The sequence below is a fragment of the Mus caroli genome, unplaced genomic scaffold, assembly GCF_978045245.1.
Source record: "Mus caroli unplaced genomic scaffold, Mus_caroli_1 scaffold_14, whole genome shotgun sequence".
In the NCBI taxonomy this organism is placed as follows: Eukaryota; Metazoa; Chordata; class Mammalia; order Rodentia; family Muridae; genus Mus; species Mus caroli.
The window spans coordinates 48,870,925-48,888,619 of NW_028227269.1; the positions used below are offsets into that span (position 1 = coordinate 48,870,925).

The 17,695-nt window shown below is 43.1% G+C and overlaps 1 protein-coding gene across 3 annotated transcripts in view; it reads right to left on the reverse strand.

Moving 5' to 3' along the window:
• Prkd1 (protein kinase D1) overlaps positions 1–14,739 on the reverse strand; it is a 290,171-nt gene extending 275,432 nt beyond the window's left edge. For 2 of the 3 annotated variants that reach the window (XM_085830349.1, XM_085830347.1), the window contains exon 1: positions 14,209–14,737. In XM_085830349.1, coding sequence (XP_085686475.1) covers positions 14,209–14,466 — 258 coding nt within the window. In that variant the 5' untranslated portion in view covers positions 14,467–14,737. Of the gene's footprint in view, positions 1–14,208 lie in introns of all 3 variants that reach the window. The other variant, XM_085830348.1, reaches the window with a different exon arrangement.
• Between the last annotated feature and the right edge of the window lie 2,956 nt (positions 14,740–17,695).

A 17,695-nucleotide genomic window follows, 5' to 3' on the forward strand; every position in this document is an offset into this window, starting at 1 on the left:
GCCAGCTCAAGGTCCTATGCCACTCCATGGAATTTTCCAGAGGCAGCCCTGGAACATTAGCAACTATGAGCCAATGCTCCAGAGACTAGCTCTTCCTCAATCCCTCCCAGGCAGCCAGCATGCTCACATGGGGGACACTCAGCAAATTACAAAACAACTCCCAGACCTCCCCTGTTTGCTGTTCCTCCATTACTTAATGGTGCGAATCCTGGTGACGAAATCCACAGAAGAGTAGAGTCTTTGCAGGCACTCTGTTCCCCTCCAGGGCCACTGCTATCAAAATCCCTCTAAGAGCCACATGTTGCTAAGTGAAATGGGCTCAGCTCTGTTAACCATCACTCAATAAAAGTTATCATCGCAGCTTAACTGACAAGAGCATCAGCTCTTATCATTAAAAAGTCAGGTACTGTGGAGTATGCTTTCGATCCCAGTGCTGGGGAGGTAGAGACAGGCAGATCCCTAGAGTTTATCAGAAAGCCAGGTGAGCCTAATCAAGAAACTCTGAGTTCCATGGTCTCAAAAGCCAAAGTGTGAGCCAGCAACATGGCTTAGTAGGTATTTGATGCCAAGGCTGACAGCCAGTTTCACCTTCAGAACTCAAAGCATGTAAAAAGAGAACCAACTCCTCCAAATTGTCCTCTGACTTCCAGAAAGATGAGAGGTCATGCAGGCCCACATACTTCACTACCATCAACAACAACAACAATGTACACGCACACACACACAGTCACACACACACATACACGGGGGTGGGGGAGAGGTAAAAAGAATAAACAAACAAGCAAACAAATGTAAAACAAAAGCAAGACAGACAGTGCCTGATGAATGACCCCAGAGGGTGCCTTCTGGTTTGCACACACATGTGCACAAGGACCTACTCAGACTTATATACATGCACTAAGATTTGTTAGAGCCTGAAGTATACCAGCTTACTCCTACGTTGGGCCATGGTTTCACTCCGACCACTGTTCATGGTCAAGCGATCTTCACACCTGGTCCTATGATCCTAGAGTTCTAAGTTGGCTAAAGCCATCTTTAAATTATTAGAACTCTTCGGGCCATCCATGTTGTTCGTTGAGTTTTCTACAGCAGGCATGCTGAAGAATCGTTTCTAGGCTGCTAAGCACCAAAATCTCCTTTGTATCTCAGAATGTATGGAAACTGGTAAGAAGAGACCGGTCTTTCCTAATGGTAAACTGAGGAGTCTCCTGTCCTGCCCCAATGATCTGCTTTTGATGGCAAAGAAGTCACTTAGCCATCTCCAAGTTCCTCCAAGACTCTTCTTTTGCCAAGTGCCCCAGAGTCATGATAGGCCACCTCTCTCAAGCATGGTTATAGCATCATGTAGATCCGAGAAGGATGCAGTCAATTTTAGTGAAAACACAAACTCTTGGTGTATGCTGTTGAAACTGAAATAAATTCATATTTGCAGCTACTTTGCTGTATCCAGGAGACAGCCATGATGTTTCTTTGTCTTCTTCCACCACTGCAGGCTCTTACAGTTTTTCACCCACTCTTCTGCAGTGATGCCTGAGGCTTCAGAGGGGTGTGTGCTACCTCTTGAGCTAAGCACTCCACAGGGGTCTTATTTTCCAAACCTTGCCTCCATTCAAGAAGGTGGTTACTCCCATGACGTTGGTGCCATTATTGAACCAATAGGCATGTTTTTTTCCAGGCTAGTTCTTATTATAACATGAAGTGTTTCCATACCTATATATGGGTTTGTCTGTGTGACTACATGCCATATGTGTACCCAAAAACAAGAAGAGTTTCCCTAGATCTGGAGCTAACAGATAACTATGAGCAATTTGATGTGCAATTTGATGAGCAATTTAAAGCAATCTTGGATCCTCTGGAAGAGTAGGAAGTGCTCTTAAACTCTGAACCATGTCTCCAGTCCAAATATTTACTCTATTTTTCAGTGTTTAGGGGAAGGGATGGTTCACCTAAGTGTGGTGTTCTCAGGAGCCAAATATGTCAAATCCTCTCTAGAGTTGGAGTCACAGGGTATATTAACCCCCCCCCCAATGTGGGCACTGGAAACAAAACATAGGTCCTCCCCAAGAGCAGCAAATGCTCTTAGCTTCTTCCAACCTACCATTGCAAATAATCGCTATAATTTAAAGACGGGGGATTGCATTTAATTGATAAAAGACATTGAGAAACATTTTTTCCAATAAACATTTAAGCTATGGTACATTACCTAGTTCAACCAGCTAAAATCTCCAGAACTTAACTCATTTTAGAAATAGAACTTGTCTTTCTGGTTTTGATCATCCATTTGAGACAAAGAGTTCAGATTCAGCTCCATTATTATACCACTAATATGACTGATTAAATTACTTAGAAAAAGGCTTTAACTTTTGGTGTATCCAAAACTGACAGTTTAACTAATGAATGAAACTTTTTTTAAATGACTAATTGAAAATATTTTAAGCCATGAAAGAATCTGAAATGTATACCAACACGAAAGTGATTGAATAAATTTTAAGCCAAATAAAAATTATTACAGGCTGTAGCGATGACTCAGTGATTGAAAGCAGTTGGTGTTCTTATAGAGAGCCCAGGTTCAGTTTACTGCATCCAACTAGAGGTTTACAACTCTCTGTAAGTTCCAGGGGATTTTCTTCTGACCTCTCCTCTGTGGACCCCTGTATACTTGTGGTACATATACATACACTGAGGCACACACTTATACATATAAAAATATAAATATTTTCAAAGCATATTACATTAAGATCAACTTGAATCATTTGAAAAATAGAAAAGCAAACTAACTTAATGATATGTGTATTTTTATCTTGAACAAATTGGTTATTTATTTGCTGTATGAATACACTTTTTTTACAGCACCTCAAACATGGCTTTGATTGCATTCAGATCAGCTTACATTCTAATCCGTTCTTGCTCCTGATTTGCTTTTCACATAAGGTCTCAGACACAGACAGAATATGGAACCTTTATGCAGCTGAAAATGAGTCTCAAATTCTAATCCTCCAGCCTCAACCTCCTGAATGGTGGGTGTGCTGAGACTACAGGCTTGTGCACCACCGTGTCCTGCTCCTGTCATAGGAGCGCAGGGGAAATTTGACATGGCAAAATGGATGTGAAAAAGGATTTGCCAATAAACTTGCCTAGGAAATACAGTGAGAATTTTGCTTTCTTTGAAAACACAAAACTGTTATATAAATATGTCTTTGTTTGAATCCCAGGTGTGGGATATGAGGCTGCTTCAGATTTCCACAGCAGCTGACTATGATTTGTCTCCTGCTCTGGCAGGGGTGTGATTTTGCCAGCTGGATAGTTTACATCTGGAATTCTGGGAACTCTTCAGAGGCTATATAAATGCTAGAGTCCCGAGAGAAGGAGCTGATTGAATGGCTGGTTGTTGTTGTTGGAGTTTGTCAAGTAATCATGTACAAAGAGACAGGGTAGAAGAAATTAGATACCTTTTCCCCAAGGAACTCAACACCCCTAATCAGCAGGAAGTAGGTTAGCAAGATCAACGCCCCCTTTTTTTCTCTAAACTTCTTTCTCTCCTACCTAGTGTTGGGGGTTTGCAAGGGTGGAATAATGATTAGAAGTGAGGTAGAAAAAAAGAACCAGAAAAAGTAGCTATACTGGCTGGTTTTGTGTATCACCTTGACACAGGTTGGAGTTATCACAGAGAAAGGAGCTTCAGTTGAGGAAATGCCTCCATGAGATCCAGCTGGAAGGCATTTTCTCGATTAGTGATCAAGGGGAAAGGGCTCCTTGGGGTGGTGCCATCCCTGGGCTGGTAGTCCTTGGTTCTATAAGAAAGCAAGCTGAGCAAGCCAGCGGAAGCAAGCCAGTAAGTAACATCCCTCCCTCCATGGCCTCTGCATCAGCTCCTGCTTCCTGACCTGCTTGAGTTCCAGTCCTGTCTTCCTTTGGTGAAGAACAGCAGTGTGGAAGTATAAGTGGAATAAACCCTTTCCTCCTCGACTTGCTTCTTGGTCATGATGTTTTGTGCAGGAATAGAAACCCCAAGACAGTAGCCAAAAGTCCAGCTACAGGAAATATTAAGTTACACAAAATAGAACTTGGACAGAGGAGCATGACGTCCAATATGACAGGAAGACAAGCACTAGCACTATGGTGAGCAGACTTGTTAAAAAATTGTGAATAAAGAGAATTCCAGTCATAACTGAACTTTGGGATGGCTAAGAAAGTTTCTGCATATGTTTATTCACAAAGATTGACCTGCAAATAGTCTACCCATAACAAAAGGAGACAACCAACCAGCAATTAGTCCATCCCTATGTCAAAGACCATAGCTCAAGGGCAGTACAAAATCCCCCAACCACCTTAAGGGACAGCCTATCATTATGTGCATTCCATTCTTATCAAGGAAAGCATAAATTGGCCAAGTAAGCAGGAAGAACATGGGTAACAACTCTTTGAAAAAACTAACATTGCTGAACTTAGGAAATAACTCTGGCAATAACTTTGCTGAGTGAATTTCCCACCTGTCCAAGTGGCCAACTTTACAGTCTCCTGTCTCAGCTTAAATTGTTCAGAGTAAGATGACCTGGGATCTAGACCTAGAAGAGATTTAAGGATAACTGTGTGTGGAATCCAAAAGCCTAAGGTGTTTATAATTCGGCAAAAGCTTCTATTCGCAGCAGGCCCCTCTTTAGGCATTAGCCGAAGCCTGCATTGAGTTATATTAAATAGCTTCTTCAATATTAATCTAAGTGTGCCCAGTAATTTCTAGCTGGAAGGCGTAATGCTGCTGTACTGTTTACTTATGGGGGAAAAGGACAGAAATATACTCAAATGCCTATTAAAAGGTTTTTCCTTAAATGTGAGTCTTGATCATCTATTATTTCTATGATTTTTTTTTTCTGAAGGGAGGTTTCACTGTCCAAGTGTGGCTCATATTGCTCTGCCACATCCCTCCACAGAAACAACAAAACACAACAGAGCAACAGGACCTTTACACCAATAGGCAAAATAAATAAGTAAATAAATATTGCTGTAAACCAGGTCATGGTCATAAACTATGGACTGGACTATTTCTTACAGTTAAACAATGGGGAATTTGTAAGGAAAGGAATAATATATTGCTTGACCAAGTTCTCAGTAAACATCAGAGGCTTTACAGACACATCTCATGTTGTATAGTAAGATACGTTCTATGGGGGTGTGGTAAGGTATGGGGAAGTGGGTGCCTTGGCTGGCCCATGCCAAGGCATCCCTTCCCCCTGAGGGACTAAGTCACACAGGATGGTATAGTATAGAATAGAGTTTATTCAGGGCACAGCGAAGAGAGTTAAGAGAAGATAGAGGCAGAGAAAGAGGCACTGGGAGTTGGGGGTGGAGAGGAGAGAAGTAGAGGCCATCCAAGGCCACATGGAGGGGGGGAAGGGAATGGGGGGAGCAAGGGGCAAGGGAGAGAAGCGGGAGTAAGAGAGAGAGGAGGGGGCAAGCAGCCCCTTTTATAGTGAGCCAGGCCTACCTGGCTGTTGCCAGGAAACTGTGGGGGTGGAGTCCAGACAGAATCCTAACACCTCATTCATACTAATAGCTAAGAGCCTTTGGGGGGTTGTGCTCCATTTTATTCGCTGGAAGCTAGAAGCTTGAAAGGAAAGCTAAGTAACAACTACAAAAAGACAAGACAAACAGAAATGGCTGCACTTCCATAGGATTTGGATGGCCTGGTCTTGTGTATTACAACTGCAACAGCAAGCAGTTCCTCCCCACATTTTTAACATCAACACTAAAAAATAGCTCCAAGGAGCAAGGAAACATTGAGCTGGACTGTATGGCTCTCTACTGATAAAAAGAGATAAGTATCTATGGGGTTATCAGTCACACACACACACACACACACACACACACACACACACACAGAGAGAGGACTGGAAGACAGTATGAAAGTGCTGCAGATTGCATGTTGCTACAACTTTAAAAGAGAGAACTATCAAGTGGATGATTCCAATGAGGAAGAATTAGACACTAAAGAAGGGTTAATACCCAAACACAGAAAGAACTCACACAGTTCGCAAACAAGAAAAATCACCTTCAAAAATTAAAGTGTAGACAAAAGAGAACATTAAAAAAATATGGTTGCTATCTAATTACCAAGAAAGTATAAACTCAGACTGTATCACCTCAGACCTTGGAATAGCTACAATTATAAAATGTAAAAAAAAAAAAAAAAAAAAAAAGTCTCTCACACATGGAGGGGGGAGGAGGGAGGGAGAGAGAGAGAGAGAGAGAGAGAGAGAGAGAGAGAGAAGGAAGGAGGGAAGGAGGAAGAGAAGAGGTGGGAGGCAGGGAATACCATCCATCCTTATAATGAAATCATACAACTTGCAAGGATGTACATGAACCTGGAAGACATGAGCTAAGTGAGAAGAGCCAGGCACAGAAAAACAAAAGCCACATCACCACATTTGTATGTTGAATTATTAGAAAGGTGAACTCATAGAAGCCAAGGTAGAATAGTAGTGGTAGCAATGACTCGGGTTGTGAGGGAATGAGTAGAAAGCAATCAAGGAGAACATGGTTCCACCAATCAGGACAAGTTAGTTATGAAACTGCAGATAATTGGCAATTATAGTACACATGAAGATTGGTGAGGATTGACGGTAAATGTTCTCATCACCCAAAAGTTAACTCTGTGAGTTCACAAACATGCTAGTTAGCTTAATTCAATAATTTCACAATATATGAATATATCAAAATGACATTAGATACTATTATATGTTCAACTATTATTTCTCAGTTATACCTGGGCAAAGCTGGGTGAGCAGGGAAATCTTGTAGGCTCGCCTCTACTGCGGGAAACTCAGCTTAGGAAGCTGTTCCCAACTGAGATCCATCACAGCATCAGACACTTATCTAACAAACGGCACAAAGCTGCTGGTTTAGAATGATCTTAATAAGGGCAAAAGTGAGCATCGCATCTGCAGTCTACTGAAGAAGCCATTAAATGTTTGCACAGGGAAGGTTGCTCAGTGGATAGAGTGTTTGTGTTCCACCACACAGAGCAGAGCTCAGACACCCTGACCCCATAGAAAGCCAGGTGTTATGGTAGCATGCAGCTACAATCCCAGGGTTCTTATGAAAAGACCCCAGAAGCTCATAGGCAGCTCGCCTGACGTGAATAATGGTGACCAACAAGAAACGTAAGTCTCAGAGAAGAAGGACATATGATCTCTAGACACACATCATGGCTGGCATGCATCAGCACTCACTAAGCATACACACACACACACACACACACACACACAAGCTGGAAATATCTTAAAATATCAGTGAACCCTAGGTCTTGGTCATCACATGCTCAGAGACTAGAATACTTGGTGAATGGAGAAATGGCACCTCCTCAGTGTTTGTTTTCTCAGGTCTTTGATATTTAATATGCACTGCTTATTGCTATCTTTTTAACTGTCTTTTATGCCTGTTTCCCACCAGCCCCTCCCTAGCTCTGATTGTCTGAGGGCATCCTGAAAAGCCATGCCAATACTGTCTCGCAAAGCCTATATGGACGCCAACTGCTAAGCAGAATTCATGTGGTACCAAACAAAGAAACTGAAAGAGTCCAAGATGACAGTAAGATATTTCCATCATCCAAATAAGCAATCTTGCTACCCTTTAAACTCAGCAACTGTGGGTTCAGAAAAATGATCAAAATAAACTTTAAGATAATTGTGGAATCCATAGTTCTAGATACATGTGTAGCAGAGGATGGCCTCATCTGACATCAATGGGAGGAGAGAGGCCCTTGGTCCTGCGGAGGATCGATGACCCAGCATAGGGGGGATGCTTGAGTAGTGAGGTGGCAGTGGGTGACTGGGTGGAGGAGCACCCTCACAGAAGCAGGAGGGAGGGGAGAAAAGAGGGATGGGAGGTTGTGGAGGGCTAACTGGAAAGGGAGGATATCATTTGAAATGCAAATAAATAAAATGATTAAATTTTTAAAAAAAAAATTAATTGTACACCAAAGCAAGCTTCAGTAGTCTCAAGATTTAATACTTCTATAGTCACTATCCTTCCAATTAGTGGAACCAGTGAAGGATATAAGTATATGTATATGTATGTGTATGTGTATGTATATATATATATATATATATATATATATATATATATATGAAACTTCATTTTTTTCCAAAATAGGTCAGGAAAAGATTCAACTAGTATTTTATGAACAAGAAAACCCTTGTCTGCAGAGCCTCGCATTATCAGAAATGCAATTTGTCAAGCACATTCATACTCTTCACTAACATCTTCATTATCACATTCATTCTTTTCAACCATCTCATGGTACACATGAAAAACTGGCCGCTGACAATTAAGGCGAGAAACACTTGGAAATTCTTGAAATTGTGCCTAAATACGAGCAGTAAATTCAACAAATTCCTCATCAGTCAGTGTTTTACTCAGAACAGATGCCAATGTACCAGGAACGGGTACTTTTTTTTTTCCTCTTTTTCACCAAAATAAGTTGAACAAATTCCCAAATGATTGCATATTTTAAAATCTAAGCTGTGTATTTGCCAACACTGTTAAGCTGCTGCATCAACTGTCGAGCTTCAACCAAATAGAACCTTTTGCAACTTTGAGAGAAACTTCTAAACAGAAAGCTATAAATCTGGACAGGTTGTTTCTGAGGCTATAATATATTTACATCATTTTTAGCCTTTCCATCTATTCACATTACATGTTCTTCTACAATTATGCATGTCCCACATAATTCAATGTACACTTAGTTACTTGTTTTTTATGTGAGACCAGTAAGAAACAACATGATGTGGGGTTTTCTGTTCTCAAGTAACTTCAAGTGATCATTTCATTACAAGGTTTTAGTGATACAAAAATACTTGCTTGCCAATATCAGAAAAATTTCTAGGAAATCGTTCACATATTTTTATAGATGAGAAGTATTTTGTCTATAAGTGAGCCAATTGTCTTCTTGGTCTATAGATCCTATCCGCAGAAGAACGACCATAACCCCCTGATTATTTTATATTGTGCCAACACATGTTTTTTGGAGCATATATGAAGATCTGGTTGCCTAGGTACAGCTTCTAGGGACTAAAATATTTTTTACACTTTATAATATGGACTGTGAGACCTACGGTTTCATTATATTCATTGATTCGATGAAACAGTGTCTTCCAACACAAAGCAGTCAATCTGCTTGGTCTCTCTGTATTAGTACAAAGATGTGCCAACCTTCTCTCTCTCTCTCAGGTGTAAACTGTCAGAGACTTCACAGGACAAAGGTTCTTTGAAATTCTGATGTGGACAACAGCAAGCCTTACAGACTTGTAGTGGGAAAAGTTGTACAGTACATGGATTAATGTTGGCTATTAGATTCCTGTAGTGTGCATAGTGGTGATGGCTACATAGATTAGATTAGAAAATGACTCGAGTTTAAAACTTCTCCTGAAAGTCCACAGCTAATGGCATTTGGCTGTCCAGTTTTGCTCAGTTTTATGCCAACTTGCCACAAGTTAGAGTCATTTAGGAAGAAGGACTTTCAGTTGAGAAAAATGCTTCCATAAGATAGGGCTGTAGGTAAGCCTGTGGTGCATTTTCTTGACTAGTGGTTGCTGCTCTAGGGCCTGGCCTGTTGTGTGTGCTGCCACCCCTGGGAAGGTGGCCCTGGGCTCTTTAAGAAAGCAGGCTGAGCAAACTGGGAGGAGCAAGCTAGTAAGCAGCACTCCTCTGTGGTCTCTGTATCAAATCCTGCCTCCAGGCTCCTGCCCTGCTTGAGTCCCTGTCCTTACTTTCTTCGATGATGATTTGTGATATGGAATGTAAGCTGAAACAAACCCTGTCTACCCAGGTTGCTTTTGGTCATAGCAAGTCTATCTAAGACACTGGTCTTAATCAAACAAATGCTATAACTGTTAAGGGACACTCCAAACTTTATTTTGCCAATCATTATTACGTACATTACACATTGGTATGCACATAGGCTGAGAATCCCTAATCCAAAATCTTCTAACTGAAACATTTCTGAGCACCAACTTGATGTCACAAGAGGAAAATGTCATACCTGTCCCTACGAACTACTACCAACCAGTAGTGATTGGAATGATTTCATCAAATATCAAAACTATTAATAAAATATGAATTAATTGTGTTCAAGAATGGGTCTAATCACAGATATATCTCTTTATGCATGTTATAAATATTACAACACCCAGAAGAATCCAAAGTCCCAAACTCTTCTGATCCCAAGAAATTTGTATCAAGAATATTTAACATGTAAAGGGTGTGTATGTCACATAACCCCCAATGAGATCCAGTTAAGCTCCTAAGCTTGAAAATGAGTTTAAATTTGAAATCCACTCTACTACGTTATTTAACACCGCCCAGTAAAATGTCAAAGTCTACACTTTATCATTAAATAAGAAACTAGTGTTATATATTATGTCCAAAATGAAAACTTGAATAAAAAGATCCACCAAAGACTATCATTAGTTTAAAAGGATTTTGTTGCCCGCACACCCTGGGGTGATCCACTAGCTAACTGCTCTTAGCTCTTTCAATCTGTGTAAAAGCAGAGTGGCTAAAATTAACTCTAAGGGCTAAAGGGGACACAGCAACTGTCAAGAAAACAATAATCAATACAAGATGAAAACAATGACGAGCAGGGCAATGCAACTACGAGACCAAGGCACCAGGATTGGTACTCTGGTGGCTATGTCCCACTTAAATGCTCACTCGTTAATTTCAGTGTTAAGAGTAAAAGTCAGGTGTCTTATAGACGGTGTCGCTCCAAGTAATTGTGCTCTAGAGGAAGCCCTGGTTGTCTTTTTAGTAAGATACAACTCAAATGAACAAGAAGTTGGATAGCTGTATCACAGTCACTCACTCGATGCCCTCTGTGTTTCAAGTGCAAGTGTGTGCATGTATGTATACCATCATAGGTATGTAACCTGCTACAGGTCAAAACTGCATCATCCTCTGAGATATTGTTCATTGCTTCACAATAATACCTTCTTATCCTGTGTATTCAATATTCCTTTGATGGAAGAAAGGTAAAGGATTTCAAAGTAAAACTAGAAGTCACGCATACTGATTAAAGAACACATCTTCATATATAACCAACCTTCAATGCTATACACGTGTGCAGTAAAAACATTACATAAATAAACACTGTAAGTTAGCCCTTAGCTCAGTCTCCCAAAATGACAGAGTTAATAACGCCTTATATACTCATACATTCTTCCATGCAAAGAAAGAGATCATCTCAGATTGCTAAACTATCAGATTGAAAACTTATTACTAACTTATAACTCACAAAATGGTTGGTATGTAATATCTTTAAAGTATTTCTGTTGAACTGCCGTCTAATTTCATCAAGTATGAACACATATCTGCTACTTTCTAAACCTACAAACTGAGGGGGAAGTACATTGTTAAGTTCTACTCAACAGTAACTTCGAGTGACGTTTCCAGGCACAGCTGCTCTCCTAGTTAGCCTTGTCCACCTCAGGTGCTCATCCCACACAGAGAGTCTCTCGAATAATACTGGGGAAATCAACTGAATTGTCAGTGACTACTTCCAATGACTTAAGCATCCATGTTAGTATTCAGGGGCTCTTGAGCACAGACAAGATAAAAAGCCCCCTAATACTGAAGCAGTAAATAGGAAGGACCATAAAATTAAGAGAACCTCTATGTCTGTATGTATGTGTGTCTGTCTGTCTGTCTGTCTCTCTCTCTTGCCATTCTTCCTCATAGTTAATGTCTTCAGGAAGCATAAGAGAAAGCATGAGACAAAGGACAAAAGCCCTCCCCCCTCCCCACTTCCTTACCTCCACAATTGCAAGCTGCCCACTACTGCAGTCACAGCACAAGAATTCTGTCTTGGCAAATAACATATCCCAAAATAGATTCAGAAGATACATAGATAACAAAATGACGCACAGGTAGATAACGGGTGATTGATAGTTACATGATTGATACAGAGAGCCAGAGAGATGATAGAGGAGGAGGAGGACAGATACAGATAATAGGTTATTGATATCTAGAACGACAGACGATAGAATAACTGATGAGGCACACTGTCTAGACCCGTGACTTAGGGACTTATAATATTTGCTAAAATTCATATTTCAAAATGTCTCAACTTGCCATACCCATAAAAACAAAAGGATATGGCTGTCCCAGGAAAACTTTTCAAACTTTACTTTTGGTGAAGAACTGCATAATAAACAGGATACAGACAGGATTCCCTTAGAACACACAGTGGGGCTGGCTCCCTGCTCTCCAGCCTTCCTCCAACTCCTCCCCTCACCCCCACCCCCAGATCTTGGCTCAGGTCTACACAGCACAGCACTTGACTGCACTCCAGTTTTCTTTCTGCCATTACATTTTTGCCATTCTAAAACACCCTCCACAAAGCTAGTGTGGATCTCAGATACATGCGGTATGGATATCTCTCTTTTGAGAAGATTACTGAGTTTTTTGGTTTTTGGTTTTTTACAATGTAAGTTTCTAATCATCTCAAGACTTTTTTCCTAAGTGAACCTTCTGTGTATCTACTACTGAGGTTGTCCCAGCCTGCTTTGCCCTGCATGTCCTCTTGCTTACACTTCTCCTGGGTACTGATAACACTCCCAGGCAGCAGCCCAGAGTCAACTGAAATTCACTGTATCCAAACCCCAACCCAAACCTCCACTCAAAACCTCAAGGACAGACTAGAAAGACAGAAACACGCAGAGTTTAAGCAGGTCAAAACAAAGTTTGTATTAACTTAGCCCGTTTGGGATATTCTAACACTACACCATCTTCTTTAGAACTTACAGTTTGATTGTTGTTATAGTACCGAAGGGACTTTCTGAATAATTTCATTACATGCATTGTGTATGCCTGTGTGGCAGTGCTTTTTAATTAATTAATCCATATCATAACAGAAATATTTGAAGGCTATACAGTGAGGCAGTCAGAGCCTAGAATACTTGCATAATTCACCATCTCTGGGAGGGCGGGGGGCTGGATTCAGTACTTCAAGGGAACTACAAAGAGTTCAATTACATAACGAAAAAATATCACTCCTTTAATTAACAAAACTTCAAGGCACTCACTGTTACTTGAGTCTGGCCTCTAGAATTTTCACTTCCTGCATTAGTGGGTGCTTCCCAGGAGCAACTCCCTAGGACCTCTGTGCTCAGCACCACTATTTACACCGCTCAAAAAGCGTAAGACACGTTGTTCCAAACAGTTTAAGAAAATCCGCTCTTGACTGTTCATTAAAGGGTGAGAAGTAGCCAGTCAGCCCTCCAGAGTTGAAAGTCAGCACCTTTAGCTAACTCCTCTATCTCTCTCTCCTCCCCCAGAACCCTGGCAGTCCATACTGTGAAGGAGTGGCACCAAGGGCCCTTCCCCCTTACATGAAGCATCCTTCTGGATGGCTGTGGAGATAACCTAACTTCAAAAGTGCACTGGAAACAATGATGGATGGCCTAGCCCAGCTTTATGGGCCTCTCCCCAACCAGTCTTTGATGACCACTATCCAGAGTCCCATAGCCTCAAACTTAAGAGCAAAGCCAGCACTGGATGTTCTTGGAACCACAGACCTTCTCACTACTCCAGTCTCCCAAGATCAGTGCATGGAAATTTAAGCCAAAAAACGCTGTAAATTTCAGGTTTTATTGTTGGAAAATGTTTCTAAGCTCGCACAGAGGTAGTACTAAATCCAGGGCGGACTTGGGTAGTGGTACCAACTCCTAGGTTGTTTTCACAGCTGGCTTAATCAATCACCCTTTCTTAAAAGCACTATTGGCAGGTGAGAAATTCCTGGCGTCCAGGTCACACCGGGAACTCCTCAGCATCAATTAGAGCTGAAAGAGGATGTAGTGGAAGGGAGCGGTGCTGAAAAATCTCTGGACTGTCCCAAGGGATCTATGGCGCTGGAAAGCGGATCTGGTACCAGGTAGGCTCTGGTCCAGGGAAAAGAGTCAGGATAGCCAGGAAACCTCAAGAATACGCCGGAGCGCGAGGAGAAAAGTGCAAGATTCCTTGAACTGTCATCGCAGGAAGGGAGGTAAAGGAGGTGAGAAGGCAGGCGTGCCAGAGAAGGAGCTGGAGGTCAGTCCCCGGGAAGACTGTGAGGCAGGCAGAGCAGTGCCTGGGGCTAGGGCATGCAGTCCGGCCACAGCCAGGCTGTATGGCGCAGGCGAGGCCGGCTGCAAAGTTGGTGGACCCGGGGCACCTTACCTTCTGGTCCACGATGGAGCAAGCCATCTCCCGGACATGCGCCAGGCTATAGTCGCCAGAGGAGTCCTGCAGGAGCAGCACCGGCTCGCGGCTCAGGCCGATCTGCAGATGGAACGAGATGCCCCCCGCCGGGGCGGCCCCAGGCGCCGGGAAGGGCGCGGGCCCGGAGCCGGGGACCAGCGCGGCGGCCGCAGCAGCCACGGCGGCCGCGGCGGGCAGGAGCGGGCTAGGCGGCCGCAGCAGCGGAGGGACGCTCATCGCGCGAGTGAGCCCCAAAGTTTGGCGGACGTGGGGCGCGGCGCCGCTGCCTGCGGCGGCGGAGAAGAACCACCAAACTTTCCGGGAAAGTCCGCGCGCGGGGACAGGGCGCGCGACCGGAGCTGGTGAGGGCGGGAGCCGCGAAGATGGCCGAGCGGAGCCGGGGCCGGCGGGCGGGCGGGCAGGCAGGCGAGCGGGCGGGCGCGCGGCAGCGCGGGGGAGGCGCCCAGCTACAGCGGCTGCGGCGCGCTCCGCTCCGGGGACCGCGGCGGGTCCGCGCGGCCGGCGCCGGCGGGGCGGGGCGGGGCGAGGGCGGCGCCGCGGAGCCGACGAGGGGAACCGGAGCCCGGCGGGGAGCCGCCCCCTGCGCGCAGCAGCCGCCCCAGCCCACTCGGCGCACACCAAAGCCGCGGACCCGCCCATTCAGGGCAGTCCTGGCCACCCTCTTCCAAGCGCCCGCACAGGAGTGGACCGGGGAACGCCAGCCCGGTGGAGCCCACTTAATGGGGGACTCCCTCTGGGAGCCCTCGAGTTTGTTAAAGGGCCAGTCAGCTGACCTCTTTAAAACCGATAAAATAGCGGAGAGTCTGTATCCTTTCCATCAACCCCACCTGCTCCACCCACTGCCTTCTTAAGAGCAGGCAAGAGCTAGGTCTGATTAGGGTTCTTTCTACTTTGTTTTGTGTTTGGAACTTCTGTGTTTCAGCCTCTTCAAAACTGTCAACCTAAACCTGGCTTTCTAGGAGCAATTCCAGCCCCACACCCACAGCACTAATTTTGATCTGATTATACTGGTGGCTGGGCAAAAAGAGGTGCTTCAGAGACATTAGAGCCTGATTATACTTCTGTCCTTTCTATCAGGATGGGTTCTTTGCATCTGTAGATACACAGGGACCCTATTTGGTTTAACAGGCTGCAATGATTGTCATCAGAGGCCTTCTGAGAATTCTTAGTAAATTCTGAACGGGCTCCATCTTGGCAGCGCTTTTTCTCACTTTAGCTTTCCCACTGTGTCCTCTTACATGCACAAGCACACAAACCATTTTTTGCATATTTTCGTTTGCAGTGTGTTAATTTTATTTTGCTTGGGTTGGTTTGTTTGTTTGTCTGGTTTTGATTAATGGTTCTCTTATGGACCAGAACATTGAGATGTGGTTTTCTACAGAGTTGTGTTGTATGTCAGTAATGGAATTTTGAAATTCCCACCTACATATAGTCAATTCACTATTCTAGAAAACTCTCTAAATTGATGGTACAAACGACTATTTGGGTAGACCGGATACCCGGGGTGTCGTCCCTAAGTTTACAGAGTGCTTTAGAGGAACTAGTTTTACCTAAGAGTCGCCAGAATGGGAGCCATCTGTGCTTTCTAGCTATCATAGCTCTGAACAGAGGACTTCTGTCCCAGACTCTGCGGGCACTAGCTATCCACTTATGAAGTCAGATTATGTTCTTGCCATAACAGATTACATTGAAAATATAAAAGTAAGGCAGTAAATGAAATTAGTTCTGACAGCAACAATTGCCATAAATATCAGTAACACAGTGGTTAACAGCAGTAACCATGATCAAGAACATGAGGCTCAATACTTTGACCAGTGAAGAAAACAGATCTTCCCTGGGGTGTTTCCATTTGAGCCAAGGCCTGGTTGATGGGAAGGACTGGTCTTAAGACAAGCTTAGGTAATGGTCTTCAAGTCATATACCATGCAAAAGACCCCATGAGAGGGCTGACTGCACTTGCTTAAGGCACAGAAGAAATGAGGCTGGAGGGCAGATAGAAACCAGTTCTTCAAAGCTGTGCTAAATTGTTTGTGGTTTATTCTCCATGCACCACTGAACCACTGGGAGGATTTCAACAAGCCAGTAGATGTGATTAACATGTTTTAAAGGAACACTCTTTAACTGTTATGCAGGAAGCAAATCATAAGTGAAAGGAATAAAAGCAGGGGCAGTAGGTTAGGAACCCTAGCTGTTGCCCCTCCCTCTATAGGATCATCCTGATGGTAGTGGAGGTGCTGAGAAACAAGAGGCTAGAGTTCTTAATGTGGAGGCAGGATGAAGACCCTGCTGTTTATGCAGATTCTCCAATGGTAGGGAAATAGAAGTGTCACCAAGGACTCCAAGGTTTTTTGAGAAATATGTGTGGTTCTCTCCTGCTAATAATTGAGACAGAAAACAGAAAAGAAGCAGGTTGGGGAGAAGGACGATTCATTCTCTAAGCATTTTGTTTGAAATGACACTAAACAGTCAAATGGTAATAACCAGAGCCGGATTTATGAGCCCCATATTCAAGGAAAAGAAGTGGGTCAAGACTACATTGGAGGTCATTTCAAAGCTAGACAAGGTTTCTCAGAACAACTTCACATACTCATCAATTTTATGAGAGATAGAGAAACATGGGTGAACCAGTTTGGAAGAAAAATCTGTGAATAACTCCTTATGCTGTAACCATGATGTGAAAGATTCTTGTAGGGTGCTAGAAATAGTTGAAAAGGAAGTAAAAGACAGAAACAGTCCAGGAAATTGAAATTATTTTTAAGAACCTAAGCCATTACTAGATGAAGAAGAATAAAGGAAGCAACACAAAGACACAACAAAACTTAAAGCCACTTGAACTCTATAGCCAGCAGAACCTCACACACACACACACACACACACACACTCACACTCAAACACACACACTCACATACACAGAGTTGACAGTTCCAAGTTTCTTTCCTATGGGGAGCTGGATTGAGACAGCATCTCACTCTGTAGGCAAAGATGACCTCAATGGGCTATGGTCCTGTTTCCTCCTCACCAGAGCTGGAGCTGGGATTTCAGCCATGTGCCACACCCAGTGAGTGTGGAAATCGTTATGGTAGGCATGTGAAGACTGGAAGGCTGCCAACTGGTACGAACTTTTGCTGAATGGCAAAGGAATGAATGGATATATGTAAGGAACCTGGTATATTTCTCTTTTGACTACAAAATAATGCGCAAAAATACATGGAGGATTTGGGAGGGCATCAGTGATTTCAAGCCCTTCTAGATATTTTACCCTTGGAAAACAAAAGAGTATTTAGGAAATAAGTTGTGACTAAAATTAATGACTGAGTCTTTTGAAATGAATTCTTTCCAGTTTGCATTTTGGCTAATGGTGCTGAGATAGCTCTGATGCTATCTAATGACATCATCCAAGAAGTTTCAAAGCTTTAATCAACATTCTACCCTAAATGAGTGACCA